General features: G+C 44.9%; 1 protein-coding gene across 5 annotated transcripts in view; it reads left to right on the top strand.

Annotated features, from left to right (window-relative positions):
- LOC118358625 (low-density lipoprotein receptor-related protein 8-like) overlaps window positions 1-15147 on the top strand; it is a 277435-nt gene that overhangs the window by 104386 nt on the left and 157902 nt on the right. For all 5 annotated transcript variants that reach the window (XM_052480114.1, XM_052480113.1, XM_052480115.1 and 2 more), the window contains one exon: window positions 14950-15072. In XM_052480114.1, the coding sequence (XP_052336074.1) occupies window positions 14950-15072 (123 nt within the window). The remainder of the gene's footprint in view (window positions 1-14949; window positions 15073-15147) is intronic.

Genomic DNA, 15147 nt, shown 5'->3' with positions numbered 1-15147 from the left:
CCATCAAGCGCTATGATTGAAACTGTCTCTCATGAGGACCGCCAGAGGAATGGAAGACCCAGAGTTACCTCTGCTGCAGAGTGCAAGTTCATTAGAGTTACCAGCCTCAGAAATTGCAGACCAAATAAATGCTTCACAGAGTTCAAGTAACAGACACATCTCAACATCAACTGTTCAGAGGAGACTGTGTGAATCAGGTATTCATGGGCGAATTGTTGCAAAGAAACCACTACTAAAGGACACCAATAAGAAGAAGAGACTTGCTTGGGCCAAGAAACACAAGCAATGGACATTAGACCGGTGGAAATTTGTCCATTGGTCTGAAGTCCAAATGGTAGATTTTTGGTTCCAACCGCTGTGTCTTTGTGAGATGTGGTGTGGGTGAACGGGATGATCTCCTTTGTGAGATGTGGTGTGGGTGAACGGGATGATCTCCTTTGTGAGATGTGGTGTGGGTAAACGGGATGATCTCCTTTGTGAGATGTGGTGTGGGTGAACGGGATGATCTCCTTTGTGAGATGTGGTGTGGGTGAACGGGATGATCTCCTTTGTGAGATGTGGTGTGGGTAAACGGGATGATCTCCTTTGTGAGATGTGGTGTGGGTAAACGGGATGATCTCCTTTGTGAGATGTTGTGTGGGTGAACGGGATGATCTCCTTTGTGAGATGTGGTGTGGGTGAACGGGATGATCTCCTTTGTGAGATGTGGTGTGGGTGAATGGATGATCTCCTTTGTGAGATGTAGGTGAACGGGATGATCTCCTTTGTGAGATGTGGGTGAACGGATGATCTCCTTTGTGAGATGTGGGTGAACGGATGATCTCCTTTGTGAGATGTGGTGTGGGTGAACGGGATGATCTCCTTTGTGAGATGTGGTGTGGGTGAACGGGATGATCTCCTTTGTGAGATGTGGTGTGGGTGAACGGGATGATCTCCTTTGTGAGATGTGGTGTGGGTGAACGGGATGATCTCCTTTGTGAGATGTGGTGTGGGTGAACGGGATGATCTCCTTTGTGAGATGTGCTGTGGGTGAACGGGATGATCTCCTTTGTGAGATGTGGTGTGGGTGAACGGGATGATCTCCTTTGTGAGATGTGGTGTGGGTGAACGGATGATCTCTGCATATGTAGTTCCCACTGTAAAGCATGGAGGAGGTGTTATAGTGTGGAGGTGCTTTGCTGGTGACACAGTCAGTGATTTATTTATAAATCAAGGCACACTTAACCAGCATGGCTACCACAGCATTCTGCAGCGATACACCATCCCATCTGTTTTAGGCTTAGTTGGACTATACTTTTTTTTTTAACAGGACAATGACCCAACACACCTCCAGGCTGTGTAAGGGCTATTTGACCAATGAGGAGAGTGATGGAGTGCTGCATAAGCTGACCTGGCCTCCGCAATCCCCCAACCTCAACCAAATTGAGATGGTTTGGGATGAGTCGGACCACAGAGTGAAGGAAAAGCAGCGAACAAGTCCTCAGCATATGTGGGAACTCATTCAAGACTGTTGGGAAAGCATTCCAGGTGAAGCTGGTTTAGAGAATGCCAAGGGTGTGCAAAGCTGTCATCAATGCAAAGGGAGGGTATTAGAAGAATATCAAATATACACTGCTCAAAAAAATAAAGGGAACACTAAAATAACACATCCTAGATCTGAATGAATGAAATATTCTTATTAAATACTTTTTTCTTTACATAGTTGAATGTGCTGACAACAAAATCACACAAAAATGATCAATGGAAATCAAATTTATCAACCCATGGAGGTCTGGATTTGGAGTCACACTCAAAATTAAAGTGGAAAACCACACTACAGGCTGATCCAACTTTGATGTAATGTCCTTAAAACAAGTCAAAATGAGTCTCCACGGCATTTCCAGACTCTGTCACGTCTGTCACATGTGCTCAGTGTGAACCTGCTTTCATCTGTGAAGAGCACAGGGCACCAGTGGCGGATTTGCCAATCTTGGTGTTCTCTGGCAAATGTCAAACGTCCTGCACGGTGTTGGTATGTAAGCACAACCCCCACCTGTGAACGCCCTCATACCACCCTCATGTCTGTTTCTGACCGTTTGAGCAGACACATGCACATTTGTGGCCTGCTGGAGGTCATTTTGCAGGGCTCTGGCTGTGCTCCTCCTTACACAAAGGCGGAGGTAGCGGTCCCGCTGCTGGGTTGTTGCCCTCCTACGGCCTCCTCCACGTCTCCTGATGTACTGGCCTGTCTCCTGGTAGCGCCTCCATGCTCTGGACACTACCCTGACAGACATAGCAAACCTTCTTGCCACAGCTCGCATTGATATTCCATCCTGGATGAGCTGCACTACCTGAGCCACTTGTATGGGTTGTAGACTCTGTCTCATGCTACCACTAGAGTGAATGCACCGCCAGCATTCAAAAGTGACCAAAACATCAGCCAGGAAGCATAGGGACTGAGATCGCCACCTGCAGAACCACTCCTTTATTTTTTTTATATATTTTTTTGCACAACAGCATGTGCACAACAGCATGTGCACAACAGCATGTGAAATTTATTGTCAATCAGTGTTGCTTCCTAAGTGGACAGTTTGATTTCACAGAAGTGTGATTGACTTGAAGTTACATTGTGTTGTTTAAGTGTTCCCTTAATTTTTTTGAGCAGTGTATTATGATTTGTTTAACACTTTTTTGGTTAGTACATGATTCCATATGTGTTATTTCATAGTTTTGATGCCCTCACTGTTATTCTACAATGTAGAAAACAGTAAAAATAAAGAAAAACCCTTGAATGAGTAGGTGTTCTAAGACTTTTGACCGGTAGTGTACAAGTATTGGTCGTAGCAACCGAATATACTTTTTTGGTGAGTTTGGACATTTGCAAGCGAATGTGAACGTGTCACGGCCATCAAAAGAAGTGGACCAAAGTGCAGCGTGGTGAGCGTACATTTTATTTTATTTTAAAATGTTGCCAACAAAACAACAAACGAATTAAACAACCATGACACTTACTAAGTGCCAAGTGGCTAAATGCCACAAACAAAGTTAACTACCCACACTGAAAGGAGGGAAAAAGGGCTAGATAAGTATGATTCCAAATCAGAGACAACGATAGACAGCTGTCCCTGATTGAGAACCATACCCGGCCAAAACATAGAAATAAAGAAACATAGAAAACAAAAAATAGAATGCCCACCCCGCATCACACCCTGACCTAACCAAATAGAGAAATAAAATGTCTCTCTAAGGTCAGGGCGTGACAGAACGAGAGACATTGTGCAAATGAACAAAGTTCAATGCTTGTCTGAAGGTAGAACAGTACAGACTCTGGAACAGTATGTGTACACACTGTGTCTGTGTGGAGTCTGGAGTCGCTAGGGCAAGAGGGGGGAGTAGCTGACGGGCCCAGAACGGCGAGGACAAGACATTTGCACAAAGATAGCAGCAGTGACAGCTGTACTGTACAGATAAGTCATCCAAAGCCCTTTGACTTTATCAAACACGGCAGAAAGCTAACACTATATGATGCCCGTCTCCTCATTCATTCAGCCACTTACTTAGCTAACTAGCAAGTCATACCAAATGCACAGCTGGACTCACCAGCTCCCACTCTCTCCAGTTCTGCTATTTACAAACAAACATGTGACTGGCTCAACTGTTCTGGGGTACTAAGCTTCATAACGTTAAATAATGTGACAGGTGAAATGAAGAACGCAGTCTGCTTTGTCACCTAACGTATTGCACAAGTTGATTAACTTAACTGCAAATATTCAAATATATTGAAAAAGGTTTTGACGTTATTAACGGTATTGGAAGAAGCATTATGTGGCCCTTTTTCCAAATACCCCCGGTATACGATATATACGGTATACCGCCCCAATCCTATTCCCATTCTACTCCGCACACCCTCTCCATTCAACATCTCGCTCTGTGTATTCTCCCCCTAAAGTGACCGCTTTAGGGGGAGAATGTCGGGTGTCTTGAACAACAACAATAAGGAAGAAAGATGGAATGAAAAGGGCGAAAAACGTTGAAGAAGGAGTCGATGCCTGTGATCTCTACGAGTCCAGCGCGCACCAAGGCACAGGGTGAAAGGAGACGAACCTTTATCAAGCAGCATTAGAAATGCTGATGCGCTGACGAACGTAGCGTTAGTGTGGCTCTCTCAAAGCGCCTTACCTTCTTGCCTTCGTTTTCCCTCCTGTTATCTGGCCGCACCGGGCTCACAGATCTGTCTGGCTGTCACCCAAGATGTGTTTGTTCTGTTTTCAGGTTTTATTTTTGTTTTTAAGATGGGTTTATTTGCCTAAAGCGTGCGTGGGAGGAAGGCGAGCTTAGATAACACTTTAAGACCGTATTAGCATGTCTTATTAGAGAGTTGGGTGTTTTTCGCTCAGTCCAATGTCTCTCGTACACCTGGGGGATTGAATTGGTACTGTAAACACACTCAGAGAGCAAAGGCTTGGGACACAAGTCTCTCATAAAGAGGTATAGGAAGACGGTCAGCATCAACAAGCTAACTCTCGTTTGAGATTGGCTCGTTTGCACCCTAAGGCTTGGGTTTCATCTGTTCAGAAGGGGAAGCTCAGAAATGCGAACTGGAGGTTCATTGTAAGTGTGGCTAGTTGAATTGTGCTCCAGGCTGAGGGGTGTTTGATGATCTCTACAGCTCTCTGCAGGCGTCCGATCTCACAACTCTGGCCCTTTGTAGTCCATCCATCCATAATCTATACATCACCCTGGGACTGTATACTATTGCATAGAGGACAGGGGCTGGTGCTTTTAGCCGTATTGCGGTGTTGTGGTATTTCACTGCTCTTACCACCATTTCTCTCTCATCCCTCTCATCATTCAGGAGCTAGACAGGTCTTTCATCTTCTGAACAGACCCCTTTCATACTGTGTCACTTTTCTATCCCCCGTCCCTCTTTCATACACACATGCACAAGTGCACACGGGCAGGCACGTAGGCAGGCAGGCACGTAGGCAGGCAGGCACGCACGCATGCACACGCTGGTCAGTTAATCCCTCAGTAACACTGCACTCATATTCAATCTTCCTGGGAGAAAGCTAGGCGAATCTAAACTACTATCTAATCTAAAAATGAATGAACAGGGTCATGTTTAAGTCCTTTTTATTCCACCAGTCGATTATCTTATTATTCATTACTTGAATGTATCGGTTGTTTGCTTATACTTTTTTACTTTCACAATGAAAGTGATAAAAAATACTTATCATTGAGAATAATCATAATATGTAAGGTGATTCTATAGTGTAATGGTATTGTGGTTGAAACAAACATGAAAACAAACGCCCCCCCAAAAAAGAATATCAAGCACTGTTTTCTTGCATTGCAGTTTATGGAGTGGTGTAGCATTTAGACTTACTACATAGAAGTTTAAGTAACATGTAATTTATCCTTTTGATTAACAGTAGTGTAAAATGAGTTTGTCTTTGGAATAACACGTTTCAGACCTGTACACTCCACTGTTGTCCAAAGTTTTTCTTTCATTCATCCCCCAGACAATTCCCTATATTCGCAAAGGTTTTATTATGAGTGAAAGGCTCTGGTTGGGCCGTGTCAAACAAAACCCAGCAGACTCTCTTGCTCCTTCGGGAACGGATAATTCCTCTTCAAATCATGCATTCGAGTGGCCTTATCCTGGACAATCTTTTGGCCCATCTCCACTCACGACAGAGAGGCTGCTTGCGTGCCCATCTTTGCCAGTTCTTTTTCTCCAGGAGGGAAATGTTCTGTTCTTCGCTGACCACGTCACCCTCCTTATCTACGAATCTAATGGTCCTCTTCTTCTTTCACTCTCTACTTCTCCCGGAACTCCTCAAAACAGGCTCTGATCTGGTCTTTTGATCTGTTCTGAGTAACTCTTTGCTTGAGTGATATCAGTTTTTTTTTGGCCCTCGTTTAACTTTTTTTTTTTATACCAACAATCCTGTTGTTAAGGTGAACTAAAACTGTAGCTACCTCTGTCTTCAGATCTTTCTGGGAATCTTTTACAGGCCTTTCCCCTCACGAATGAATCAGATGCGCTCATTGTCCATCACACAAAAGAGCTTCAGAGATGCTCCACGTTCACAACACTCATATCCTCTCCCTTTTTCCTGTCTTGCCCCTCTTTGTTCTCCCAGTTTGAGCTGGTTTGCCACATTCCTTATCAGCCTGAATCCCCAGCGTCATTCAGCTAAGAACAAGAAACACAATGCTGTTGTCAATATGGGGAACCGTTGTGACCGGGAAACGTACAGGTGTAGGATCTTAATTTGAGGATTTAAATGTTTAGTCCATAATGTCACTGGTTTTAATCTGTTAGCTCGTGAAAATGAGGTTACTTGCAAAGTGAAATACTGTTAATATAACCTTGTTTTTGTGCAGGTTTAAGGTGAATTTATGTAAATCACGAAGGACACATGCATTTCCTGCGGCGCAGGAAAACTCTCATCAACAAAAGACCCTACATCTGTGGAAACTTGAAAATTGAATGATTAAAATGATAACAAGCTATATTGGCACTGCTTTGTTGCGTTGTCGCTCAGGGAGCATGGTGGCAAACAAACTTACTGAATAGAACCTTAAAGTTAAGGCATTAGTTATTTATTTTTTCCGGGACGAATTTCTTCTTTTTATCAAATTATGGCTTTTTGCTTTTGAAGATCTTCTCCATGGCCTTCCAAGTCAGTACGTAGGTTTATTTTGAAGATCTTCTCCATGGCCTTCCAAGTCAGTACGTAGGTTTCTATTGAAGATCTTCTCCATGGCCTTCCAAGTCAGTACGTAGGTTTCTTTTGAAGATCTTCTCCATGGCCTCCCAAGTCAGTACGTAGGTTTCTTTTGAAGATCTTCTCCATGGCCTTCCAAGTCAGTACGTAGGTTTCTTTTGAAGTTCTTCTCTGTGGCCTTCCAAGTCAGTACGTAGGTTTCTTTTGAAGTTCTTCTCCGTGGCCTTCCAAGTCAGTACGTAGGTTTCTTTTGAAGATCTTCTCCATGGCCTTCCAAGTCAGTACGTAGGTTTCTTTTGAAGATCTTCTCCATGGCCTCCCAAGTCAGTACGTAGGTTTCTTTTGAAGATCTTCTCCATGGCCTTCCAAGTCAGTACGTAGGTTTATTTTGAAGATCTTCTCCATGGCCTTCCAAGTCAGTACGTAGGTTTCTATTGAAGATCTTCTCCATGGCCTTCCAAGTCAGTACGTAGGTTTCTTTTGAAGATCTTCTCCATGGCCTTCCAAGTCAGTACGTAGGTTTCTTTTGACCCAGGCTTCTTTGACAAAAGCAATGTAAAAAAAACAACAACATTGCGACATGTAATGGAAATGAAAGCTATAGGAGAAATGTTCATATTTTACCCCTTTTTTCTCCCCAATTTCGTGGTATCCAATTGGTAGTTACAGTCTTGTCTCATCGCTGCAACTCTCGTACGGACTCGGGAGAGGCGAAGGTCGAGAGCCATGCGTCCTCAACACAACCCAACCATGCCACACTGCTTCTTGACACATCCAACCCGGTTGCCAGCCACACCAATGTGTCGGAGGAAACACTGTATGCCTAGCAACCTGGTCAGCGTGCACTGCGCCCTGCCCGCCACAGGAGTCGCTAGTGCGCGATGAGACAAGGATATCCCTGCCGGCCAAACCCTCCCTAACCCGGACGACGCTAGGCCGATTGTGCGCCACCCCATGGGCCTCCCGGTCCAGAGTCTCTGGTGGCACAGCTAGCACTGCGCCACCCAGGAGGCTGAAATGTACATTTTTGATGTAGTGAGGTCTACACAACACATCACTGGGGGCAAACTACCCGCCCTACAGGACACCTACACCACCCTATGTCACAGGAAGGCCAAAAAGATCATCAAGGACAATAAGAGCGTCTGCTAAATGACTTAAATGTAAATGTAACAACCACCCGAGCCAACGCCTGTTGACCCTGCTATCATTCGGAAGGCGAGGTCAGTACAGGTGCATCAAAGCTGGGACCGAGAGACTGAAAAACAGCTTCAGTGCCATCCGACTGTTAAACAGCCGTCAGTAACATTGATTGGCTGCTGCCAACATACTGACTCAAATCTCTTGCCACTTTAATAATTTAAAATTGGGTGTAATAAGTGTGTCACTAGTCACTTCAAACAATGCCACTTTACATAATGTTTACATACCCTACATTACTCATCTCATATGTATATACTGTATTCTATACCATCTACTGCATCTTGCCTATGCCGCACAGCCATCACTCATCCATATATTTATTTGTACATTTTCTTATTAATTCCTTTACACTTTTGTGTATAAGGTAGTTGTGACATTGTTAGATTACTTGTTAGATATTACTGCATGGTCGGAACTGGAAGCACGAGCAAAGAAAGGCTGTCCTTAAAGCATACTCAACCTAGTTTAACTCTTGGCAAATTCATTGGATTTTTGCTTTATCAAATGGGGCGTGTCTCTGTTTATGCCACATCTCAAGATGCTGGACAGATCCTTCCATCTGGTAATGGGCCTGGCTCGTCTTATCACACAGTGAGCACATAAAGTATTGTCTACCTCAGCCCTTCAATACAGCTTATCACCACCTATTATCAGCCATATATATGTCATAGGGTGCCATAGGGTGCCATAGGATGCCATAGGGTGCCATTAGGTGTCATAGGCTGCCATAGGGTGCCATTGGGTGCCATAGGGTGTCATAGGGTGCCATTGGGTGTCATAGGGTGTCATAGGGTGCCATTGGGTGTCATAGGGTGTCATAGGGTGTCATAGGGTGCCATAGGGTGCCATAGGGTGTCATAGGGTGCCATTGGGTGTCATAGGGTGTCATAGGGTGTCATAGGGTGCCATAGGGTGCCATAGGGTGTCATAGGGTGCCATTGGGTGTCATAGGGTGTCATAGGGTGCCATAGGGTGTCATAGGGTGCCATAGGGTGCCATAGGGTACCATTTCGGAGGCAGCGCTAAACAAAAACAGGGCAATCACACTAAACAAGGTTTAATGTTTCCCCTTCATTGTTATTGTAGTGTCGTGGCAATACATTACATTGTCTCGTTCCCTGTGAGGGTGAGAACACGTTTTGAGGGGTAAATGGAGTGTGGAAATTGAATGACTCCGAGCTTCCTGACCTTCACCTGTTTCCTCTGTCGCTTCTTCCCAATTCACATGCCTGTGTTGTTACGGCGACGTGGCGGATTCCTTAGAGGTGTCGCGGGGGCTCGGTAAAACATCCCAGGTCACCCGAGTCAGTCAGTAATCACGGTGGCCCCTGGAGCGTGTCATTGGGAGAATGCCGGTAGCTCCGAGAGGAGCTTCCTGTCTTCTCTCAGCTGATCAGGGAAAGGGGGTGTGCCTACAGGATAATTAATAGGAACCACAGCGGGAATTGGAAAAATAATAGCTGTTCTGGTTGGTCTGAGACGAGGCTGTGTGATGTGCGTGTGTGAGCGCGTACTTGCGGGTGTTACTTGTTTGTGGATATATTGTATGTATTCCGCTCATGGACTCACACCCTTTACAGTGAGTTTAAGGTATTCTATATGGATGGCATTCTCATGACATGTCTCGGCTGGCGAAGGAGGGCAACGTGTATTTGTGTATTTATTTGTGTCTGCAGCTCTGTCCACATTCCAGGGGGATGCGTGTGTATACATAATTGTTTGCATTTGTTTGGTGTTTGTTTGTGGATGTGCACGCGTTTGCCACTTCTGTGGGGCACAGGGGATCTTCATGCATAAGTCATAAATCAACAAATCCTCGAGGCAGCTGTGGTGAATGGGCAAGATTACTGTGTGCCACAACACACACACACACACACACACACACACACACACACACACACACACACACACACACACACACACACACACACACACACACACACACACACACACACACCACACACACACACACACACACACACACACACACAACACAGCGCTGGGAGATGAATGAACAAAAATCAACAGCGCACAAGTCCCTCGGAATGCCACTGCATCACATGGCACTGCCAGCCCTGGAGACACTAAACTCACACCAATTTAACAAACATCTGGCAGTCCTTCAAGCTAACATTTCCTTTTCTTGGGATAATTAAAAGCATATTGTGCTGGGCTACAATGGTGAAACCCTCCCTTACAGCAGTTTGAAGGTGGGTGGGGGAGGTAATGAGAAATTCCTACTATTCTTTCCATGGATTATTTGCTCTTTTGTCCTTGAGATAAGAAAGGACGAGAGGGAGGGATGGAGAGAGGGTGGGAGAGATTGTGGGTGATTGATAGGTCTGCCGTTGCTCTGTTTCCTTAGCCCCCCTCACCCCATTGGAGTGTTCTCCCACCCCTATACATCCTTAGGCACCCTACTACCCACTCTCCCCACTCTCCCCACTCTCCCCACTCTCCGTACCCCTATATGTCCCTCCAATCATCCCATCTGGGGATCATTGTCCTGTTGAAAAACAAATGGTAGTCCCACTAAGCGTAAACCAGATGGGATGGCGTATCGCTGCAGCCATGCTGGTTAAGTATGCTTTGAATTCTAAATAAATCACAGACAGTTTCACCAGCAAAGCACCATCGCACCTCCTCCTCCATGCTTCACGGTGGGAACCACTCATGCGGAGATCATCCGTTCACCTACTCTGCATCTCACAAAGACACGGCGGTTGGAAGCAAAGATCTCAAATTTGGACTCATCAGACCAAAGGACTGATCTCCACTGTTCTAATGTCCATTGCTCCTTTTTCTTGGCCCAAGCAAGTATCTTATTCTTATTGGTGTCGTTTAGTAGTGTTTTCTTTACAGAAATTCGACCATGAAGGCCTGATTCACACAGTCTCCTCTGGACAGTTGATGTTGAAATGTGTCTGTTACTTGAACTCTGTGAAGCATTTATTTGGGCTTCAATTTCTGAGGCTGGTAACTCAAATGAACTTATACTCCGCAGTAGAGGTAACTCAGGGCCTTCTTTTCTTGTAGCGGTCCTCATGAGAGCCAGTTACATCATAGCGCTTGATTGTTTTTGCGACTGTAGATTTGAAAAGTTCTTGATTTTTTTCCCATATTGACTGACCTTCGTGTCTTAATGTAATGATGGACTACATTTGCACACACTGTATATATATATATTTTCCATTGTGTTATTGATTGTACATTTGTTTATGCCATTTGTAACTCTGTGTTGTTTTTGTCGCCCTGCTTTGCTTTATCTTGGCCAGACCGCAGTTGTAAATGAAAACTGGGCGGGCGGTTAAATAAAGGTGAAATAAAAAAATAAAAAAATACATATATGTGGACACCACTTCAAATTAGTGGGTTTGGCTATTTCAGCCCCACCCATTGCTGACAGGTGTATACAATCGAGCACACAGCCATGCAATCTCCATAGACAAACATTGGCAGTAGAATGGCATTACTGAGCTCAAGTGACTTTCAACATCTCACCGTCATAGGATGCCACCTTTCCAACAAGTCCGTTCGTCAAAAATCTGATCTGCTAAGGCTGCCACACTCAACTGTAAGTGGTGTTATTGTGAAGTGGAAACGTCTAGGAGCAACAACGGCTCAGCCGCGACGTGGTAGGCCACACAGGCCACACTGAAGCCCGTAAGCTCATAAAAATCATCCTCAATTGCAACACTCACTACTGAGTTCCAAACTGCCTCTGGAAGCAACGTCAGCAGAATAACTGTTTGACGGGAGCTTCATGAAATGGGTTTCCATTGCCGAGCAGCCGCACACAAGCCTAAGATCACCATCCGTAATGCAAAGCGTTGACCACCATGCTGATTGAACTCTGGAGCAGTGGAAACGAGTTCTCTGGAGTGCTTAATCACGCTTCTCTATCTGGCAGTCCGACAGACAAATCTGGGTTAGGTGGAAGCCAGGAGAACGCTACCTGCCTGAATGCATAGTGCCAACTGTGAAGTTTGGTGGAGGAGGAGTAATAGTCTGGGGCTGTTTTTCATGGTTCGGGCCCCTTAGTTCCAGTGAAGGGAAATGTTAACGCTACAGCAAGCAATGATATTCTAGATGATTCTGTGCTTCCAACTTTGTGGCAACAGTTTGGTGCAGGCCCTTTCCTGTTTCAGCATGAAAATGCCCCCGTACACAAAGCGAGGTCCATACAGAAATGGTTTGTCGAGATCCATGTTGAAGAACTTGACTGGCCTGCACAGAGCCCTGACCTCAACCCCATCAAACACCTTTGGGATGAATTGGAATGCCGGCTGCGAGCCAGGCCGAATCGGCCAACTTCAGTGCCCGACCTCACTAATGCTCAATGTTCTATCTTCTAGTGGAATGCCTTCCCAGAAGAGTGGAGGCTGTTATAGCAGTAAAGTTGGCACCAACTCCATATTAATGCCCATGATTTTGGAATGGGATTTTCAACGAGTACCTTTGGTCTTGTATGTGTGGAGTGGGAGACTGGCTGGGGAGATGGAAGGGAGTTAGATGAATTCCCAGATAAAATAATAAGACACTGGAGGGGATTTGTGTTCAGTGACACACTCACATGATATTGCGATCACAAACACACACACACACGCACACACACACCGGGAGGGGATTTGTTGAGTCTACAGGGATGTGCAATTCCATTACACAGGACCTCTGTGGATGTAGCTTCTTCCTCTGCAATCCTCACAGCCATGTACTTTGGACTTTGGAGTTCTTTTTAACTGCTTGGAAACTGTATCTTAGAATCTGAGTGTTTTTGTTACAGCCATCAGGAAAATACTTCTACTTTATGTCAGATTATACCGGAGACTCTTGTCCTCATCCATTACAAGATGTTGGTAGGACTTTTAGGGACTTCCCCATTGTGTTGCTCAAATGTACGTAGTTCGGTCCTTGAGCTGTTCTTGTCTATTAACGTTCATGGGTCATTCCATGAAATGAGTGCCTTTTGCGTACCTTTGATATTTTAAGTAGAAATTGTGCACCAATTGAATTGTAAAATCCTGTTATGTTAAATGAAGTTCCCATTTAATATAGAACTCAAGGAGAATTCGATCATTCAAAATTCAGCATTTTGACATGTCCCTCCGTCAACCCTGTGTCACTTCTAGGAAGATTTCAACCCACTTACAGTTTCATTATTATTTATATAATTCATGTGATTAGTGATTCATTTACGTCTGTCCATCATTTTAAGGCCAACCCTGTTATGTGAACTGGACTCTCATTTTAATATGGTGAAATGATTATTATTTTCAATTTTTGTTCAAAAAAAGCTTTGAATGTTTAATAATGGTTCTAGTCTTTTTGGCAATTTTCTGGTATTTTGTGGTGGAAAACTGAGTTGAGTATAAACCCTGTTGACCATAGATAGCCAAGCTAGAAATGTTTGAAAAAAAGAAGAAGCTTGCATTCGATTGCCACGACATCCATTCCCCTTGTCACAAGCCAATTTATGGCTGATTTAAGAAGAAACCCTCTTACTGTCAACCCCTTTACTATATTTGGCACTTAATAGGCACTTGCCATTTTGTAATGTCACGTCTTGCGATGGTTAAACTCTTTTTTTATGTGCTCGTTATGACAAAATGTTAAAATTAGGTGAAATCAAAAGTTTTTTTTGGGACTAAGTTACACTTCTCAAGAAGCACCAAATTGGTGGAACGACCCTATTATGCCAGATTTCATGTTCTATGTGGACCCTAGGAAGAGTAACTGCTGCTTTCGCAACAGCTAATGGGGATCCTAATAAAATACCAATTACCAAATGTGTTAGGGGGTGTATTAGGAGTTGTTTGTGACTTCTCTGTACTTTCCAGCATGTCAGGCAGTAACCTAGCAGGTAATGACGCGAGTGCTGTCAGGTGTAATGGTCCGAATCCGAAACATTTTGTTTCGCTACACTATCTTCCTGTTGTGTTACGAGTCCCTGGTGGGGGCATCATTCATATATGCAGTGATTTGAACCCCCCAGTCTGCCCACCCAAGGTCGGCTACATCAGATAAACAATAGGCTAACAAGCCTCTAGTCTACTCAGCCAGACTGGGCTAGGCCGTAGCAATCGTCACACTCCACTACAGTGATTCTGATTCGTGCTACAGTACAATAACCTACATGAGATGTAGTCAATGTAGTTGACATTTTTAGGCTAAAATCTTTAGCCTAACTAGCCTCTCCCCTTGCCAGGCAAGGCTAAACCCCTAGCGATCCCTCTCACACTCCACTGCAGTGATTCTGACTAGCCTAGCACACCACTAATTGACATTTTAGGCTAGTGTCGACGGGTGGGCACAGCACTGTTTAAACCAAGGCATGTAAATGAGGAAGAGAACAGGACAGTTAGTCCCGGTGTGTGTTGTTCATCAGGCTAGTGGAGCGAGGCGAGTGCTTTCTCTTGTTCAGAACTCTCCCGGTGAAGAAGAAGGAGCTTTAGCTCTCCCTGTGACACGCTCAAGCGCTCCAATTTTCCCCGGGCTGCTCCGCTCTGCTCGGAGAGAGTGACTGGAGAATGGCGTTAGATGGGTTATGAGACTGGTCATCTAACAACAGTCTGCCCTTGCTGCAATCTCCGGGTACTGAGACAAATTAGACAGATTTGGGAGGGTATATGGGTATATGAACTGAAGCTTGCATCTGGACACTTTTTGTGTAGTTTGCCTATTACATAGTGGACCTGATTGTAAACCCGACCTCGAGGTTTTCATCATTTGTTCGAAGCGACACTCCATTTCACTTAGCTTGTGTTGTGTATTTGACTTAGAATGTTAATCTGATCTCTCTCTCTCTCTCTCTCTCCCTCTCTCTCTCTCTCTCTCTCTCTCTCTCTCTCTCTCTCTCTCTCTCTCTCTCTCTCTCTCTCTCTCTCTCTCTCTCTCTCTCTCTCTCTCTCTCTCTCTCTCTCTCTCTCTCTCTCTCTCTCTCTCTCTCTCTCTCTCTCTCTCTCTCTCTCTCTCTCTCTCTCTCTCTCCTTCCCTATCTCTCTCTCCTTCCCTATCTCTCTCTCTCTCTGAGCAGCAAAGAAGACATGTGCCACCACAGACTTTGCGTGTGAGAACGGCCAGTGTGTTCCCCAGCGGTGGCGCTGTGACGGAGAGCCGGAGTGTGCCGACGGATCAGACGAGGCCGACGCTACATGCAGTGAGTTCGACCTCTAGTCTGCACATCCCTCCAACCAGCAGAACAAACCCTGTCCACTTCCATCTGTCTGAGTCT

This window comes from Oncorhynchus keta, chromosome 26, assembly GCF_023373465.1.
Source record: "Oncorhynchus keta strain PuntledgeMale-10-30-2019 chromosome 26, Oket_V2, whole genome shotgun sequence".
In the NCBI taxonomy this organism is placed as follows: Eukaryota; Metazoa; Chordata; class Actinopteri; order Salmoniformes; family Salmonidae; genus Oncorhynchus; species Oncorhynchus keta.
This window is presented reverse-complemented; position numbering and strand designations above follow the sequence as displayed.